General features: G+C 41.8%; 1 protein-coding gene across 1 annotated transcript in view; it reads right to left on the bottom strand.

Annotated features, from left to right (window-relative positions):
- FAM114A1 (family with sequence similarity 114 member A1) overlaps window positions 1-21024 on the bottom strand; it is a 78925-nt gene that overhangs the window by 54150 nt on the left and 3751 nt on the right. Inside the window, exons 2-3 of the mRNA XM_017883781.1 lie at window positions 13706-14061; window positions 1134-1221 (exon numbers count right to left, since the gene is read on the bottom strand). Of these exons, the coding sequence (XP_017739270.1) occupies window positions 1134-1221; window positions 13706-14053 (436 nt within the window). The 5' untranslated portion in view covers window positions 14054-14061. The remainder of the gene's footprint in view (window positions 1-1133; window positions 1222-13705; window positions 14062-21024) is intronic.

The raw sequence follows: 21024 nt of genomic DNA, 5'->3' as shown, positions 1-21024 counted from the left end.
ACATTTATTTGGCCACTGCTACTTCTTCCCAGAGCCTTCCTGAGCAAACTGATATTTGACAGAGATGGAATTAGAGGAATGCAATCTATCCGTTCTTTCAGGCAGCCTAAGCTCTATAAAGTTAGATATCTGGCCCTTAACACTGTGATTATGGTCCACTGAGGTGGGGCAAAAGGCCTGAAGACCTTCCTGGTTTTAGGAGTAACAGTGAAGTGGACCAATTCATGGCCCATCGCAAGATCCTCATGGCCATGGACTGCACCTTAGAATACCTGAAGTGCATGATGTGAAAACTGTTACCTGTGGCTTCCCCTGTCTTCTTCTTACCTTCCACCTTCGAGATGAAATGCCTTTGCTAAATCATCTTAGATATATTGATGTTATACCTTCAGTTTTCATGAAGACAGAATATAAGAAATGGTAACATGAAGAATATCCTGACAAATTTGCACTCAGGAAGACACTATACTATCCATCATATTTTCTCTTTGTATAAGAACAAATACAGGAAATGTATTTAAAATGTTAAACCAGAAAATAGATTTATTTAAATTAAAATTTTGTTTTCAAAGAGAAATAAATAATGTACTGGCAGCCAAGAAGCTCAGAGTTGAGGTCAATACTCAATTACAAAAACTCTATTAGCTGTGGGATATATAAAATATATATCCTCCCTACCAGCACATTGTTTTCTACTTATATTTTAATATCCTGCCAATGAAATACCTTTTATCAAGATATCTCAAATCTTTTTTGGGAGTAGATGAGTTGTGCATTACAAAAAATTCAAGTGGAATGATAAACACAAAGCTTTAAGAATATATTATACTAAAAGCCATACTACTTGGTTTTTAAATTGCAACCCAGACATTCCTGACTTTGGTCAAGGTCTTAGTCTCTCTCTGATTAGCTTTCTTATCTGTAAAGTGCAGCAAACGACAGTTCCTCCATACAGGGTTATTTTGAGGAATAAATGTATTGGAGGAATAAATGAAGCACTTAGAATAGTAAGCACTAAACATGGTTTCCTCATGGGGTAATGTTAAACTTTATTAGTATACGGTACGATCAAAACGTCCTATCCTATTAGGCTTCGGGACTTTGTCTATTCCAATGCAACATACAATGCTTACCTACGGTGGCAGATGCAGATGACAGCAGAGATTTGCCCCAGGATCCCCAGCCTGCCCATCCTCCTCCACTTGGAGGGGAATCCACAGCCTGGAGAAAAACAGATTAGCCGCAGGTCAGCAATTCAGTATATCCCTGAATGGAAAAACACCTATTGGTTTGAAACAAAGAGGAGGTTTGGAAAAGAATCACCAACAACCGTATCTCATTGGTGTATAGTTTATAAGGGTCATAAAAGAATATCCCGACCCACACTGCAATGTGTACTTTGGAACCAAATTGATTAGTGCTGATCTTGGCTTCTGAAGGCTTGGTTTGAAGCAAGAAGGGAGTTTGATGTTAACTGAGCCTCGATTCTCTCGTATTATCTAGAAGACAAGGAAAAGGCTATATGGGAAAAAGATACACATGAGGGCACAAGAGTGATCTGAAAAAGTTCAAAATGACCTGGACCCTTTAGTTCTTACAGGGCTTTAAAAAATGTGCTCTTCAAGGCAGAGTTAACTTTTAAACCTCTGGTGCAGCAGGCAGGTGCTTTGGCGTGGATGATGGGCAAAGTGTCTAAAAAGCATCAACATGCCTGGAGACGGATGGGCAGCAGTGACAGGAAGGCTTGCAAGGTAGAAACCTTTGATTCAAGGTGCCCTGCTTCACTCACAGTGACTCCTATAACACAGGGATAAGACTGTTCCTAACCTCAGTGGATTCCAATTCGTTTGCCTAGGTTTTTGGAATTGGAACTGAGAGACTGTGGTTCAGTGTGAACTGTGTGCATGAACAGAAGTTGAAAACTCAGGTTATGTGGGTGACCATATTATACCCACCACACAGACTAAGAATTAAGAGAAGGCAGAGTGAGCAGAATGGAGATTGGCTTAGAGCTGCTGTTTGGATTCCTGACAGCTTCTTAGTCCCTGATTTCTGTCCCTCCGAAGGCCCTGCTGCTTTCTGATCTTTGGGTTCTATGAGATTCTCTCACATTCTTGTTCACTCTTTTTTTGTTTTTTTAATGTTTTGTTCACTGATATACTTCCAGAGCCTAGAAGAGTGCTTGGAATATAATGAGTGCTTAATAAATATTTGCTGAATTAATGGCTGAAATGCATCCACTTTCTCAGTGAGGTGTGCATGTTTCTGTTCTTGCAACCAATGAGTCCTGACTCAGGTAGTGGAACCACAGCTTTCTCTTTCTATCTGGGAACACACTCTAGAAAACAAGGCAAGAATAAATATTCTATGAGTTACCTGTATGGAGAATCATAGCTCTTTTGTACTCAAAAGGAAAGAAGGAAGGAAAGAAAGAAGGAAGGAAGGAAAGGAGGGAGAAAGGGAGGGAGGGAGGGAGGGAGGAAGGAAGGGCAGAAAGAAAGTAAGGAGGCAGTGGAAAATTCCTACGGCGTTTGTAGATTCCATAACTTTTGACTCACAGCTGGTCCATTAGTCATCCCTAACTCCCGACTCCCTTGCTGGTTTTTGTTTTGTTTTGTTTTGTTTTGTTTTTTTGAGACAGAGTCTTGCTCTGTCACCAGGCTGGAGTACAGTGGCGCGATCTCAGCTCACTGCAATCTCCGCCTCCTGGGTTCAAGCGATTCCCTGATTCCCCTGCATCAGCCTCCCCAGTAGCTGGGACTACAGTCGCGCACCACCACGCCTGGCTGATTTTTTGTATTTTTAGTAGAGACGAGGTTTCACCATGTTGGCCAGGATGGTCTTGATCTCTTGACCTCATGATCCGCCCACCTTGGCCTCCCAAAGTGCTGGGATTATAGGCGTGAGCCACTATGCCCAGCCTCCCTTTCTGTTTTCTACTCTTGCAGATAAGGATGGCCATATGAAACAGTTTTCAACTAACGAGATATATAAATGGTATAGTTTTTGCTTTCATGATACATTATAGTTACAGCAAGTGCCCACTCTTTCCCCTTCTCTTTTCCTGCCCTGAATGTGGACATGAAGCTTGAAATTGAAGCAGTCATTTTTGCTGTCACAAGGGAAAGGCCAAGGAGTCACAGTCACTGGTCCTGGCTCCGCTGAGCTACTAAACCAACATAAGTAGCTGTCTATCTCCATTCTTTCTATTAAGTGAGAGAAAAAAAAAATCACTATTTTGTGAACTACTATATGTTGGATTTTAGTTACTTCGACTCAACAGCATTCCTAACTGATTCAAACATCACCCATCTGTGTAGAGTACTGGTTGAGCCTAAGTTATGGAAGTTAAATTGCTTGGGTTTGACTCCAGGCTCTGCTGTTTTGGACAACAAATTACTCAAGTTATTTTAAGCCTTCATTTCCTCATTATAAAACGCAAAGAATAGTAGCATAAGTGCCATAAGTATAAGAACCAATAACTTCATTGGTGGTTGTGAAGATTAAAAGAAATAATTCATATAATGTTGTGAGCTTAGTGCCTGGCATATAAGAAGTACTCTTCTTAGTGCCTGGCATATAGAAATAATGATAAGAAGAAACTACACTTTTAAGACCTAGAAGCAAAAAGCTTTGAAAGCTAGCTGTCATTTTTTTCTCTCTGTCTGGAAACAATGAGAAGCTTGTTAACATGAACGGAAATATTCATGACTCATCACTGCCTCCTTTCATTTTTGGTGTCTACATTGATTTACTTCACTTCAGCAATGGAATCCAGTGGCAATTTTACACCATTATGAAGACAGATGGAAGTCAGTGATTAATATCATTCTTTCACAGGACAAATCACTACCTATGATTAGGAAGAGTTAATACAATTAGCGGTGACAGCTTCTGACTCAAATTTATAATATTTATTATGCTCTGACAGCTGGTAATTGACTAGCAAATGGAAATAAATGTTAAATGAGTCTAGAACTTTTTGCTGTATAATAAGTGACTACTTCAATTGCTTTATTAATAAAGTTCTTTGACATTGAGCTGTGACTTCTTGATCAGCTATAAAGAATATTTGTTATCAAACGGCAAATACTTGAATGACTAAATACACATATTTAATATAAAAACATATGGACTAAATTAAGCATGAATTATAAACATATCTCATCATGAATATGGTCTCCACTTCAAATGGACTTAATTAATGTCACACAATTAGGAGACGCTACAACAGGCAGCATGGAGCTGCTCAGGTTGCTTATTACCAATAGAGGGATTTTAAAACTTTTTTCTCACCCTCCCCCCATAACTTCCACCTCCTTCAATAGGCAACTTCACATCCTAATACACAGAGGAAAGAAAATCATCAGATGAGAACTCTCTCACCTTCCTGCCTGCTCCCCATAACTCTTATAACAGCAAATTAGATTTGGCTTGATCAAGAGGGATATTCGAAACTCAATTGGAGATCATTTAAACATCTAAACCTTTGTGTGGTCCTAAGAAAGAATGTAGGATTCTATCAAGTTCACAGTTCTTTTTTCTTTTTAGGAGACAGAGTCTCGCTGTTGCCCAAGCTGGAGTGTGTAGTATGATAACAGCTCACTGCATCCTCCAACTCCTGGGCTCAAGTGATCTTCCTGCCTCAGCCTCCAAGTAACTGAGATTACAGGCGTGCACCACCACACTTAACTAATTTTTAAAAATTATTTTTTGTAGAGACAGGATCTCACTACGTTGCCCAGGCTGGTCTTGAACTCATGGCCTCCAGTGATCCTTCTCTCTTGGCCTCCCAAAGTGCTAGGATTACAGGTGACTGCACCTGGCCCAAGTTTAATGTTCTTTAAATAGGAAAGACATTTTCCTATCTAGTATCCCATTTAAAAGTCTTTATCATTAAATAGAAAATGGATTTATTTTAGGCTATTGAGTTTAAAGCTATTAGATAGAAAAAAATTAAATCCCAGAACTCCATCAAATTCAAAGGCCTTTAACATTTAGATGGAAAACATATGTACCTATCTTAAAGATGAAGGAGCAGCGTGGTTGTTCTATTTCCTTGAGCAGATCGAGAATCAGGTGCTGTGTATAACTTGCATCCAGGGATGTGGGCAATGAAACGTATGGGTTCGTAACTCATAGGGTGATCTATGCTTTTTAATTTTTGTAACTCATGACCTAGCTACTCTAAAAAGGGGGTCAGTATGACAGCTGGGAGGATGAAAATTGCTCTGTAGCCTGAAACTCTGTCAAAATATCTGATTGAAAATGGCCTCAGTTATTTCCAGCCAATTTTCTTCCTTGATAAGTATGCATCATTCAACTTTGGGAAGATTTAAAAATTAAATATAGAAAAGTTGAAAGCATTGAAGATATGCTATTCATATTTTTGTGCATATTTGGTCTTTTCTGTACTACTAATGTTGAAGGAATCTGACCTACTAAAGTGACAGTTTTTGAAAATCAATCAAAATGAATAATTGAATTATTATTCTTCTGATTTTAAGTTGAAATCATGCCAAGTTTCTGCACATTATTGAGAGGTCTTTAAGTCAACTCTATAAATGTATTTTAGTAGCTTTATAACAATTATTAAGTACTTAGCAAGGTTTTGTATAAGTAGATAACTCAGGTACTCAAAAAGTAAGTAGAATATATTATAAATGCAGTTTAAAATATTTAAACGCGTTTAAGTTGGTAAAAAGGACCAAACCAAATATTAACCAAAAGTATCTTAAAAGTGACTGTTCGATTTTGCTAGACTTCTAAACAGTGAGATTTGTGAGATTCATATGAAGCCTAAGGATTGGGTTTTTGAGTTTGTCATCTTCATAGATGGAACACTAGTTGTTTAAACCCAATTAAACTTTTGAGTAGTTCTTATTATGCACAAAATATACACTGGCCTACACCAAAACCCCATGTAAACACAAATCTAAGTGCACTACCCTGCGATTCACAATTACCTCCTCCCTTTCATTATTACGGAAACGCACCTTCCTCTTAGGTACCATAGCACCTCCACCTAAACGTCTCCTGGCCTGGGTAGGTTGGTTTTACTCTCTCTTGGCTCTTCTGGCTTTTCAGCCTTTTTCTATACAAACGGCTTCCCTGTACAGGCTACATTTTTTTTTTTTTTTTTTTTTTTTTTTTTTTTTTTTTTTTTTGAGACGGAGTCTTGCTTTGTCTCCCAGGCTGGAGTGCAGTGGCGTGATCTTGGTTCACTGCAGCCTCCGCCTCCTGGGCTCAAGCGATTCTCCTGCCTCAGCCTCCTGAGTAGCTGGGATTACAGGTGCCCACCACCATGCACGGCTAATTTTTGTATTTTTAGTGGAGGCGGGGTTTCACCTTGTTGGCCAGGCTGGTCTGGAACTCCCGACCTCAGGTGATCTGCCTGTCTTGGCCCCCCAAAGTGCTGGGATTACAGGTGTGAGCCACTGCGCCTGGCCCAGGCTACATTTCTATGCATGCTTTCCATATAGGTTACATTTAATCATGCACACAATTCCTCTATCTTGAAGTCAACAAATGAAAATCACAACACGAACAAAATGTTTCTTTCAAACTTATCTGGTGTCTGCTCCACATCTTTCTTCTTTGTCTCTTAAGAAAAGGTGCTTATAGTGGCCAGGCACTGTGGCTCCCGCCTGTAATCCCGGCACTTTGGTAGGCCAAGGCGAGTGGATCACCTGAGGTTGGGAGTTCGAGACCAGCCTGGCCAACAAGGTGAAACCCCCGTCTCTGCTAAAAATACAAAAATTAGCCGGGTGTGGTGGTGCATGCTGTAATCACAGCTACTCGGGAGGCTGAGGCAGGAGAATCGCTTGAACCCGGGAGGTGGAGGTTGTAGTGAGCCGAGATTGTGCCATTGCACTCCAGCCTGGGAGGCAGAGTGAGACTCTGTCTCAAAAAAAAAAAAAAAAAAAAAGGTGCTTATCTTCTGTATTCACCTCCCTTGTCCCTCCTCCCTCCACAGCAAGACTCCTGTGTCACTACTTCAGGAAATCGTTCTCATCGAGGTCAAGTGGCTTCCTGTTGTCAAAGCCGTGGACTCATTTTAGTCTTTTTATTACTCACTTGACCTCTCGGTAGCATCCAAAGCTCACCCACTTTTCCTTCTGCCTTAGAGTGTTCTATTCTGATGGCCTATCTTCTGACTCTCACTTCTTTTCTTTTTTACCATCTTTTAGTATTATGATTTCAGTTATTTACATTAGAATGCTTCTACATGCATATTGTGACATTATGGGTGCTTCTTAGATTAACCTACAATCCAAGTGCTGTCAGCATGCCAATAAAATATGCAGAGTCCAGTGGTTAGCCAGCATTCTAATCAGGAAAGCCATACTTTGAGGCAGCTATTTATAGAGATTCTATTATCTGTATCTCTAGTAACATCTGATGCTTTGCCAATTACCACACTGAATTGCAAAAATGGGTTTTAACTGGTAAACATGGTGGACTATTTACTAGCATTCTCAATATCTGAAAGGGGTTCTAGATGGTAAAAATAAAGGTATTCAAGGAGCTGGCTTCGGTGGCTCACTCCTATAATCTCAGCACTTTGGGAGGCTAAGGCAGGAGGATCACTTGAAGCCAGGAGTTCAAGACCAGCCTGGGCAACATGGCAAGACCTGGTCTCTGCAGAAAAATTTAAAAATTTACCAGGCGTGATGGCATGCATATGTAGTCCTATCTACTTGGTAGGTTGAGGCAAGAGGATCACTTGAATGCAAGAGTTCAAGACTGCAGTGAGCTATGATCTTGCTACTTTACTCCAGCCTGGGCAACAGAGAGAGAGAGACTTTCTTCTTTTTTTTTTTTTTTAAGGGCGGGGCCAGGCTTTGTGGCTCATGTCTGTAATCCCAGCACCTTGGGAGGCCGTGGTGGGTAGATCATCTGAGGTCAGGAGTTCAAGACCAGCCTGGTTAACATGGTGAAACCCCATCTCTACTTAAAATACAAAAATTAGCTTGGCATCGTGGCAGATGCCAGTAGTCCCAGCTACTCTGGAGGCTGAGGCAGGAGAATCGCTTGAATCTGGGAGGCAGAGGTTGCAGTGAGCCGAGATCAGGCCACTGCACTCCAGCCTGGGCGATAGAGCGAGATCCTATCTCAAATAAATAAATAAATGTAAATAAAAATTTTAAAAAGTATTCAAGATTTGTAAATAAGTATATTTTCTGCTCCTTCTAGTTTTATATGAATAGGGTGTTACAAAGGATTTTGCCCGGTGTAAATGGTCTTCCATCCATCTTTCAACTCTGAGGAATTCTGGTGACTTGATGCCAGCTATCAGGCAAGAAACCTTAGCTCTGAAATCCAGGCAGTTGCCTTGAGTAAACCTTTCATTCAAGATGCTGATCAAAGCACCTAAACAATGGGATGTTCTCAAGCCTACATGAGAAAGAGTTCTCATACACCATTTTCAACTCACTTGTTAATCACCATTTCATTTAAAAATGTCAGTGTGGTACAATGTGATCTGAGACTTGATTTCACTTATAGAATATGGTAGTGGTGAGACTGTACTACAACTTCTTTGCTAGCTACCATAAGCTATTTAAAAAAAACAAAACAAAACCCTAAGAGCTGTGCCGAACCAAATTGGCTTAGAGACAGAAACCTTCCAGGGCTGAGGGCTTGGCCTCCGTTGTTATTTATATATCAACACCTGGTCCATCTTACCCACTTCCATTACTGAAATAACCACATAGGTGCTGATAGCCTCTGAATCACCTGTCTCTCCAGACCATTTTAACCAACTGTCCACAAAAAATCTTCACTTGGATGTCCTATGGCATAATTTAATACTGAACTCAGGCTGCTGCGGTGGTTCATGCCTATAATCCCAACACTTTGGGAGGCTGAGGTGAGAGAAGATTTTGAGCCTAGGAGTTTCAGACTTGCCTCCGCAACACAGGGAGACCCCGTCTCTATGAAAAACCAAAGACCAACTGAACTCACCATCTTCTGGATTCATTCTTCCACATACCCCAACTAGCTCTTTCTGTGTCCTAGTGTTAGTGATTCCCAAACTCTAGTCCACAGACTGACTGCAAGAGTGTCACCTGGGGAATTCATTAAAATAGAGTCTCAGCTTCCACTATGATCTTGTGCCTAAGAATCTCTCAGGGTAGAAACCAGGAATCTGAACTTTTAACAGGCTCCCCACATGATTCCAATACACCACCAGATCTGGGAAGCACTCCTCTCTATGGCAGAATGGCACCTTCATCCACCTGGTTGTCCAAGCCAAAACTGGGTGTCACCGCTTAGGGAACACAGAATAGGGAACGTAGGCAGTAGGGAACACTGTCCTTTTACAGCAGGCCTAAAAGGGGAAATACTCAAACAGAACTGGAGAAAACTCTACTCATCTGGTTTAGGAGGCTAAATGCTGTCATGTCTCAGCCTGTGTCTCCTACTCCTTGTCTCTCTTGACCGCAACTTTAGGCATTTAAACATTCTGCTTTTCCTTTTTTAGGGAGAGAACTATCCATGGTGGTCCACACGCCCATGTTTTCCCGTGAGAGTACTCATAGCGTTAACACTGGGATTCTTCACCTTCTGCATAATTGGCCCTATGCGTTGGTGTTGAGCAGTAGGGATGACATTTTAAAACTTCTGGGTAACCTTTCTTGGTGTTCAGAATTTAGAGAAATTTGATCTAGATTGGGTCTTTTAAGGATTGACTAGCTAGTATATAATAAGGTCCCACAAAAGCTCTGGGACAAATGTCACTCCCAACCAGTACTCAAGACAAACATCTTTGAATTGAGGCTGAAGACTTCTCTGACTCTTTAAGATGAATTTAAATGCTCCATCTAAAGGTTCCCTTGTGCCTGTCCTATCTAGTACTAGAGGACACGTAATCATTGCTTTCATACAATACTGCCTTCTCAACTAGACTGTCAGCATCCTGAAGATAGTTACACCACTCAGGTTTCTGGGCATAATGCATTGCCATCATGATGCTGCTAGAGGCCTTAGAGAATCTGGTCCAACCTCCAATGCTGAGGACAATTTCTCATGGAGGTTGTAGAGTGGGTTCCTATAGGAGAAGGCTAAATTCAGTGGCTTCTGAGTCTGTATGTCAAAAAGGACAAGAAAGAGAAGAAGCCCTAAAGATAGAGATAGTTTATCCGAGTGCATAAATGGTGTGGTCCTTCAAAGCAGAGGTGCCAGCCAGAAAGATGGCCTCATCCTTGACTCTGGCCACTTGCTAGTCGCAATACCCTACCTGCCAAGTTATGGTGGCCATGCTGCCTGAGGCAAATGTGAGCCTAACGATGTGGATTTTAAGGGGACCCAGACTCAGGTACTTACAAATAAATATGCGCGTGCGTGCGCGCGCGCACACACACACACACACACACATTTATGCACATTATCACAAAATCTAATGTGTCCTGGAAGTGTGTCCTCAAAGTCTATTCTGCCAGTTTTCTTTTTTTAGTAAAGTAAGCATTCTCTCACAGAAACTTTTTTTTCTTTTTTTGAGACGGAGTTTTGCTCTTGTCGCCCAGGCTAGAGTGCAATGGTGCAATCTCAACTCGCCACAACCTCTGCCTCCCGGGTTCAAGTGATTCTCCTGCCTCAGCCTCCCGAGTAGCTGGAATTACAGGCATGCTACCACGCCCAGCTGATTTTGTATTTTTAGCAGAGATGGGGTTTCTCCGTGTTGGTCAGGCTGGTCTCGAACTCCTGACCTCAGGTGATCTGGCCACCTCGGCCTCCCAAAGTGCTGGGATTACAGGTGTGAGCCACCGTGCCCGGCCAGATACTTTTTTAAAGGGGTGATGAGAATTTATCAGGTGTAGACGAACATGGGGTCAAATAGGCTTTTGTACTTGGCTTTTTTCCTGCAGAACCTGCCATTCCTCAGGGGCGGCCTGTGTTCAATCCAAACAACCACCTTGTAATGAACTTTAGATTCAAGAATTTGTTTTGCGTAATTCACTCTGCTCTGGAGCAACAGGGAAAGAATTGTCTTCATCGATGCAAAATGATTCCTTATGAGTATGCAACGAGAGGCAAATAAAATAGAAAAAAATGAACAATAATCAAAGACTAGGTATGAAATTGACTTCTAATAAAAGGATAAACTACCAAGAGAGATAGTAGAATCCCCTTTCCTGGTAGGCATGTGCCACCACACCCGGCTAATTTTTGTGTTTTTAGTAGAGATGGGGTTTCACCGTGTTGGCCAGGCTGGTCTCAAACTCCCGACCTCAAGTGATCCACCTGCCTTGTCCTCCCAAAGTGCTAGGATTACAGAAGTGAGCCACCGCGCCCGGCCTTACTGTGCTATCTTCATGAACAATCCTGTTATAATTATTATGTCTGAAATTGGAATGTATAATCTATCAACAGCATATGGATTTTGAATTAGTAGAGCTTGTATAGTATAAGTCATCTTAGGTAAGAATGCTGTGGCTAAGTTATATTTTTCTTACTGTACCAAGGTATTTGTTAACAGTAGCACTTAGGACGAAAATTGGGAACCATAGCCCCCTACACGAGAAAGACAGTGTGGAGGCAAAGCAGGCTCTGGAGTCAGATCCTCACTCTGCCATTTCCTATTTGGGCTGATTCTTGACATAATCTAGTGGTCCATCTCTTCACCAATGCCATGCAAACTGCCAAGCCTGCAGCTTATTAATGTCCCACTTTTACTTCCTGTGTGTTTTGTGGCTGTTATTGCTATTGTTGTTCTAAGATTAACGGATGAAAAAGTGTCCTAGTAGCCAAAAGAATGAAAGGGCCTGTCTCCAAATACTTTTGAAGTGTTATTGTAGCACTACAGCATTTTAGAGCTGGAATGATACTGAAGATCACCTACTCAAAGAATCATAAAAAGGACCTTGAAAATTCTTTAGCCTGAAGTAATTATTCTCAATCCTGGCCAAACATTAGAACCACTTGGGGTACTTTAAAAAATTGCTGATGTCCAAGCCCCATTCCTGAATCAGAATCCTTGGGGTTGGGACCCTAGCATCAATATTTTCTATTCTATTCTATTCCATTATACTCTATTTTATTTTATTTATTTTTTTGAGACAGAGTCTCACTCTTGTTGCCCAGGCTAGAGTGCAATGGTGCGATCTCAGCTCACTGCAGCCTTGACCACTTGGGTTCCAGTGATCTTCCTGCCTCTTCCTGAGTAGCAAGGACTACAGGTACATGCCACCATGACAGCTAATTTTTCGTATTTTTCACAGAGACAGGGTTCACCATGTTGCCCAGGCTTCAATATATTTTAAATCTCCCCCAGTGGTTGGTAACATTCAGCTAAAGTTGAGAACTTCTGATCTAGGGGCTCTTAATTATTTAGGGCATCTATAGATGGCTTCAAAGGGTCAGTGACCTCCTGAAACTCATAAACAAAATTTTGTGTATGTTTACCCTATCTGATCCAAACTCCCAGCTGGTCCTCAAATTGCTTCCATAACATCTCTACAAAATGACTGTTTGGCTTTTGTTCAAACATTTCCAGTGAAGGGAAATAAATACCTTGCCCCTGAGAAAGCCCATTGCAGACAGTTCTGAGGGTCAAACCCCTTGAGGAAAGTGGGTGTGAGGGAAGCCCAATCTTGAATACAAGAGTCATAAAACATCAGTCAGAAGGATGCGTCAAGGTCTTCATGTGAGAATCTTCACTTCATAGAGGAAGAACCTGAAGCGCAGAGACATTAGGGTGTCTGGCCCAAGCTCATGGAGTTAATGATAGATGGGAGGGTGAAAGCCCAGGGCCCCTGATTCCCTGTTTAGTTCCTGTCCCTCACGTCATGCGCAAGAGTCACCTCAAGGGGGTGATCTGTGGTGGCACTCTTCAGGATGAACAGGGCTGGACCTGGCTGAGGGAAGACCCCAATTCCACCCTCCTGCACCCGCCTTCTAGAAGGCAGTCTATCCCAGACAGGATGAGGAGAGCGGCCTGTCTCCTCCTTTCATGCGGGGCGTCTCCCACCCCTGCACGGCCCCACATGGCTGGAGGTGAAGACTCCAGGAAAACCTTGCTGGGATAGTCTTCTTGGTGGCCCAGGTGCCAACAGAGAGATCTGGTTTATCTCCTACCCTGAGAGACAGGTGCAGGCACTGAAAGGGGAGGGGTGATGAGTGCATTCTGCCTCTGTTCCCCTGGAAGGTGTTGTGTGATGATAAAACAGTGATCTGAAGGCTGAAGATCTCCACCATGGATTTGTAAGTACACATCAGATTTTAAGTGATCTTAAAGAAACATTGACTTGTTTAGGGTGGAATCAGGCTTGTTAATTATCCAGAGACATGACGTCTGATATTACAATATCTTCCATTTACAACCAAGTAGCCCAGGACAAGCTACCATCTCTAAGCCCGGCTGCTACAGGTATAAGCTGGAGTTAGTGATACCCAGGTTTGAACTGCTGGTGGAGTGAATTACATAACAGATAAAGTGCCTAGCAGAGTGCCTGGCACACAGCTTGTGTGTGATAACTGGTGGCTGTTACTGTTAATAATATATTTATCAAAATGCAAATATTATGACAAATTATTTTCATATATGTTTAATCTCACTACACAGCACATTTCTGATGACAGAGGGGATGTCACAGTACATTTTGAACTCCCAATGCCCACCTGCAGAGCTTGCTGCTAGCTCTGCACATGGTACATATAAGCAAGAACTTAGGCCAAAGTGAACTGAATGACCCATTCTTACCGGATAATTCTGTTCTTGCAGGGGTATTTCGGATCTGGCTTCTGCCTCAAGGCTGACGGAATCAATACACTCAGCAAGTGTATCCTCAGTCACTTCTCCATTGAGAGGGGGCTCCATGGTGTTGGGATCTTGAGGCTGCACAGGGGGCCCAATGGTGGCAGCCCCTGCACCCTGCACAGCTGCATTTTCATGCCCCTCCCCTCTGGGGTCAGCTGGTGTTGGCTCATGTGAAATTGCAGCTGAATCACAATTTACTTCTGCATCTCCAGGTAAAGAATCACTATTAGGCATCTCAGTAACTTCTGCTTTGTCTCCAGTGGCTAAGGTGTCGCCAGCATCATCAGACATTTTAATATCTGTCAACACAATACAAACACCTCATGCTTTCATCGGATTGTTAAGCTTCAATTCAAAGCCCTGGATAAATAAATCTGGTAGGGGTAAACTTTTTTTTTTTGAGATGGAGTTTCGCTCTTGCTGTCCAGGCTGGAGTGCAATGGCACGATCTCGGCTCACTGCAAGCTCCGCCTCCCGGGTTCAAGCGATTCTCCTGCCTCAGCCTCCCAAGTAGCTGGGATTACAGGCATGTGCCACCATACCTGGCTTATTTTGTGTTTTTAGTAGAAACGGGGTTTCTCCATGTTGGTCAGGCTGGTCTCAAACTCCCGACCTCAGGTGATCCACCTGCCTCAGCTTCCCAAATTGCTAGGATTACAGGCGTGAGCCACTGCACCTGACTGGGGCAAACTTTTTTTTAACCAATACTCTATGTAACCTTGTGGGAGACCGAATAATGCAGGGGTCCCCAACCCTGCATTGTTCCCCGTATCAGTCCATGGCCTGTTAGGAACCGAGCTGAACAGCAGGGGTGAGTAGCGGGTGAGTGAGCACAGCTTCCTCTGTATTTACAGCTGCTCCCCATCGTGCTCACATTACCACCTGAACTCCTCCTCCTGTCAGATCAGTGGTGGCATTAGATTCTCATAGGAGCATGAACCCTATTGTGAACTGCACGTTTGAGGGATCTAGGCTGTGCACTCTTATGAGAATCTAATGCCTGATGATCTGTCTCCCATCACCCCCAGACGTGAGCATCTAGTTGCAGGGAAACAAGCTCAGGGCTCCCACTGGTTCCACCTTTTGGCGAGTTGTATAATTATTTCATTATATATTACAATGTAATAATAACAGAAATAAAGTGCACAATAAATGTAAAGTGCTTGAATCATCCGGAAACCATCTCCCCCACACCTTTTCCGCTGATCTGTGGGAAAATTGTCTTCCACAAAACTAGTTCCTGGTGCCAAAAAGGTTGGGGACTGTGGGAATAATGAATGGCCCCCAAGATAACCATATCCCAATCCCCGGAACGTGTGTTACCTTACATAACAAAAGGGATCCTGCAGATGTGAGTAAGTTAAGGATCTCGAGATGAGGGGATTATTTTAGATTATCTGAGTTGGCCTTAAATGTAATTGCAAGTGTCCTTATCATCCAGAGGCAGAGGGAGACTTGACTACAAAGAGGAAAAGGTGATGTGTTGACAGAAGCAGAAGCTGGAGTGACACACTTCGAAGATGAAGGAAGGGGCCCCAAAGCCAAGGAATATGGGTGGCCACCAGAAGCTAAAAAGGAAAAGGAAACCATCCTCCCCTCAGAGACTCTAGAAGGAACCAGGCTGCCAGCAACTTGACTTTAGCCCATGGACACTGATTTCAGACTTCTGACCTCCAGAACTCCAAGAGAATAAGTCTGTGTTGGCAAATGCCACAAAGTTAGTTGTAATTTGTCACAGCAGCAATAGGAAGCTAACAGAAACCTACAGTGCTATCTTTAAACTTTCCTGGAGCTCTTACTTGGTATGAAGGACTATGCCAATGGGAACTAAGAGTATTACCTGTATCTTTAAAATTATTGAATCTGGCTTTATTAATTATATTTGTAGCAATAATGAGAATAAGCATAAGAAGGCAAGGCGTAATGGCTCACACCTGTAATCCCAGCACTTTGGTAGGCTGAGGTGGGTGGATCACATGAGGCCAGGAGTTCAAGACCAGCCAAGGCCAACATGGTGAAATCCTGTCTCTACTAAAAATACAAACATTAGCTGGGCATGGTGGCACGCACCTGTAGTCCCCGCTACCTAGGAGGCTGAGGCACAATAATTGCTTGAACCTAGTGGGTGGAGGCTGCAGTGAGCCGAGATCGTGTCACTGCACTCCAGCCTGGGTGACAGAGTGAGACTCTGTCTCCAAAAAAAAAAAAAAGGAATGAGTCTAGAAAATACCTGAGCACTTATCAAAAAACTACTTGCCATTTAGTTTTGCAACGTCTTTGTCAGAAATTCACAGTGAGAAAGAGACCTGTATACACACAGTATGCCTTGCTGGGGACCAGCTGATGAAGGTCTAGACGATGGTTTAGTCAAGGATAAACTGGAAGGGTAAGAAGTGAGGTAGAAACCACATAAGGAATGTAGTCATTAAAGCAGAAAACTCTTTTGAAGCTTACAAATTATTGATATCAGGTAGAGCAGCACTATTCAATGGAAGTTTCAGTGGTAATAAAAATGTTCTGTCTCAACAAACTAAGCATTGAAGGGACATATTTCAAAGTAATAAGAGACTTTTGTGACAAACCAACAGCTAACATCATACTGAAGGGGCAAAAGCTGGAAGCATTCCCCTTAGGAACCAGAACAAGATGAGGATACCCACTCTCACCACTTCTATTCAACACAACGGTGGAAGTCCTAGACAGAGCAATCAGGCAAGAGAAAGAAATAAAATAGGAAGAGAGGAAGACAAACTATCTTTGCAGGTGATATGATTCTACACCTAGAAAATCCCATAGTCTCTGCCCAAAAGCTCCTAGATCTGATAAACAGCTTCAGCAAAGTTTCAAGATACAAAATCAATGTACAAAAATCAGTAGCATTTCTATACACCAATAACGTCCAAGCTGAGGGCCAAATCAAGAATGCAATTCCATTCAAAATAGCCACAAATAGAATAAAATGCATAGAAATACAGCTCACCAGGGAGATGAAAGAGCTCCACAACGATAATTACAAAACACTGCTCAAAGAAATCAGAGATGACACAAATGAAAAAACTTTCCATGCTCGTGGATAGGAAGAATCATTATTGTTAAAATCCAAAGCAATGTACAGATTCAATGCTATTCTTATCAAACTACCAATGATGCTTTTCACATAATTAGAAAAAAATATTCTAAAATTCATGTGGAACTAAAAAATAGCCCAAATAGCTAAAGCATGCCTAAGCAAAAAGGACAAAGCTGGAGGCATCACACCACCCAACTTCAAACTACACTACAAGGTTATAGTAACCAAAACACCATGGTACTGGCACAAAAACAAAACACATAAGCCAATAGAACAGAATAGAGAACCCTAAAATAAAGCCACACACCTAACCCATCTGATCTTTGACAAAGCCAACAATAACAAACAATGAGGAAAGGACTCCCTATTCAATAAATGGTGCTGGGATAACAGGCCAGTCGTATGCAGAAGATTGAAACTGGACCCCTTCCTTACACCATATACAAAAATCAACTCAAGATGGACTAAAGACTTCAATGTAAAACCAAAACCTACAAAAACTCTGAAAGAAAACCTAGGAACCTAGGAAATACTATAGCCTAGATATCGGCCCTGGCAAAGATTTCATGACAAAGACTCCAAAAGCAATTGCAACAAGACCAAAAATTGACAAGGGGGAGGTAATTAAACAAAAGAGCTTCTACACAGCAAAAGAAACTATCAACAGAGTAAATGGACAACCTACATAATGGCAGAAACATATTTGCAACTATGCATGTGACAAAGGTCTAATATCCAGAATCTGTAAGGAACTTAAATCAACAAGCAAAAAACAAAACAAAACAAAATAAAAACCATTAAAAAATGGGCAAATGACATAAACAGGTACTTCTCAAAAGAAAACACATAGGTGGCCAACAAGCATATGAAAAAATGCGTAACACCACTAATCATTAGAGAAATGCAAATAAAAACCATAATGAGATACCGTCTCACACACAGATTTTCCCAATAACTCAGGGCTGTCATTGACCACACTTTCACCCTCTCAAGAATATATGTTATCAACAGCTATCATTTATTGAGTGCTTACTGTATCCATGCTTTTAAAATGTATTATCTCCTGTGAGTTGAATGTTATCAGCTCCATTTTACAGACAAGGACACTGAAGCTCAGAAGTCACACTTTTAGTAAATTGTACATTTGAAATTTGAGCCCATGTCTGACTTTGAGACTGAACCACATCAGAGCCCTATCAGCAATGCCATCTGCCTCTTTTCTTAATTCAGTCAGTGGCCAAATCCTAGAGGCTCTTTATTGAGAATGCATCTGCATTCTTTTACTCCTATTGTCATGGCAAGGTCCTCATTATGGTTCATGATGACTATTTGAGTATTGGGTTCCCCTGTTCACTGCAGCTCTTCCCCTTACTTTCCGTCGTTCACCTCACGGCTCTAATTACATGGCTCTCCTGCTCACACATCCTCAGGAGCTCCCCCTTCCTCTCCCTCCTGAAATGAGGCCACATGCTTCAGCTGGTATCCAGGGACCTCTGTGCTCTGATCCCACCAGGCTTACCTCCCACGTTTTTCTACAAAACCTTAAATGAGACAGTGTAAATACCTGTGCAATGCCTGGCACATCCACAAGAGACCCTCAGGGGGCTGTTGGTTCCATACGTTGTTCTTTTGCACACTGCAAGGCCCAGTTAAAATAACCGCCTTCTCCATTCTTTGTTCCTCCAGGTTGAACATTTTCCTTCTGAACCCTTCTGAGGGTATTTTGTGTTTGTCTTACTTTAGACAATTAAAGTCCTCTTTGGCTAGAGTTGTTTCAGTTTTTCCTATGAGTTGTAAATTCTATAAAGACAAAGACCTTCCTTGTTTTGTATTCATATTCTACATAGTACTTGGCATAGCTTCCCTTGCATAGTAGGGAGCTCAACAAATATGCCTGTTGAGTTATATTAATATTTGTGTAAAGACACTCAGGAGCTTTCTTACAGCAGATGGTTCCAAATGACTTGACATTTCCGTATTGTCTTTCTTTTTTTCCTTCACCTCCCAGTTAATTGAGTTACAATGTATTTGTATAAGCAAAAATATCTGCCAGACCTTGAATTCAGTGATAACATTCCTGTAAACAAGTCTACATGTAAGAATGGCAAAGAATGCAAACTTCCCTCGAGCTGGTATACAAAGTTTAGGATATTCAAGGTTGCCCGTGGGCTGTCAAGGAGCCAGGTTCAAGCCTAGCTGAAATAGCCAACAATGATAGAAACTCACTGTATAGAGAAGGGGTAGTATCGTGGGTGGTTTATGGGAGGTGAGTAGAATTGATGGGAGCTGCTACAAAGGCTGTTGTCATTTGGAAGTTTATAAAATCTTTGTGAAAACCTCTCTCTGAATCAGGGCTAGCCTAGGACAAGGTGTTGGCAAACCACAGTCTGCTGGCCAAATTTTGTCCTCTGTCTGTTTTTGTAAACAGTTTTATTGGACCAGACATACACCCTTTGTTTACATATGGGGCCGTGGTGGTTTCTCTGGCACTACAATAGCAGAGTTGAGTCGTTGCAACATGGGCCATATGGCCTGCAAAGTCAAAAAGCCTAAAATATGTACTATCTGGCCTGTTTCCGAAAATGTTTGCTTACCCATGGCCTAGGACTTTGCTTGATTGCCATGGCCTAAAGATTTCCCTGTCTTAATTTATTATCCTCACATGAGTCCTAGTGACACAAGAATGAGGAGAGTGGGTTCATGAATAAATGATACCTTGCCATCACTTTTATTCTCATTTTTTCAATCAGTAGATGGTAGACATTGTCTGATCTTTTTATTTGTTTGTAAGGTAATTTGAAAATCCTTATTATTAATCTGGATTATTAAGAAGTCCCAAACTATTTCACTTTTCTATAAGCAGGAACATCAGAATAAATCTGGCTGGGATAAACACTTATGGGTAAATAAAAACCATTATGAATACCTGAATGTACAAGCCTTGTCCTCAAGTGTTGCTATCTTGTTCATGAAGTGTCCTAAAATAGTTTAGCATATACTACGTGACACGTTCATGTTAACTTAGTTTTAATTTATGCCCTAAGGGTGGATGGATGACATCTGAAGTGCCTTATTCAGGAATATACTATCCAGGGGTCTTTAGTAAGCCCTTAAAAATCTGTAATGAGGTGTCCACCTTTTTTTAGAGGGTTCAACTACCGTCTTCTCTGATGGGCACCCCAGGGTATGCTAATTAGCATAAAGGATATGAGAAATAATTTTTCACCGGTGACACGAAAGATGCCTCAGATATGTGAATCGGCAAGAAATAGCGTATAGGTGCCTTCTCTGCTTCTACAGCCAAGATATGAGATTGCACTGAATCCAGCAGCTGACTTATCCTTTGGAGTAGGGTTCTTTGGAGCTAGGGCCTCTAGCTGAATGCAGGACTTCAAAGCCTGAAGGTGACTAGAAGCTTAGCTGAGTCCTGCCTCTAGAACACAGGCCTAAAAGGACAGTGAGCTAGGACTTCCTTGAGCTTATAAGAACAGACTGGTTAACTAAGCCTGTTTGCTAATACATGTGTGGGTTTATGGCAGAATTCCATCAGTGAACTTGGATTCCTGGTAATTTAGTTCTTGGTAGGGAAGTTGCAGAGGAGGAAATCTATAGCCCTTACCTATCTCTGATGGCCAAATTGCCTTAGGTGAGTTTATCCCAAATGTAGAAAAAGTGCTGCAATAAAACTCTTCTCTGTGGCTGCTCTCCATTCAACCAACACAAACCATCCTTTCAGAAATACCCCAGAAACTCAGCTGTAAGATGTAAACAGGCATTGTTAAAAAATATTTATGGATTCTTTAAAATATTTATAGATTATTGTTTAAAATATTTATGGATAATTTATAAATTTTAGAAATTCTAGATCTTTACATCTGTTAAATTTAAAAATGGTCATCGGTCAGGCACAGTGGCTCACATCCCAGCACTTTGGGAGGCCAAGGCAAGCGGATCACTTGAGGCCAGAGCTCCAGACCAGCCTGGCCAGCAGAATGAAATTCTGTCTCTATTAAAAATACAAAAAAGTTAGCTGGGCATGGTGCCATGTGCCTATAATCCCAGCTACTCTGCAGGCTGAGGCATAAGAATTGCTTGAACCTGGGAGGCAGAAGCTGCAGTGAGCCAAGATCATGCCACTGTACTCCAGCCTGGGTGACACAGTAAGACCCTGACTCAAAAAAGAAAAAAAAAA

The sequence above is a fragment of the Rhinopithecus bieti genome, unplaced genomic scaffold (assembly GCF_001698545.2).
Source record: "Rhinopithecus bieti isolate Rb0 unplaced genomic scaffold, ASM169854v2 scaffold_13349, whole genome shotgun sequence".
In the NCBI taxonomy this organism is placed as follows: domain Eukaryota; kingdom Metazoa; phylum Chordata; class Mammalia; order Primates; family Cercopithecidae; genus Rhinopithecus; species Rhinopithecus bieti.
The sequence above is the reverse complement of the archived record's forward strand: the minus strand, read 5'-3'. Positions and strand labels throughout refer to the sequence as shown.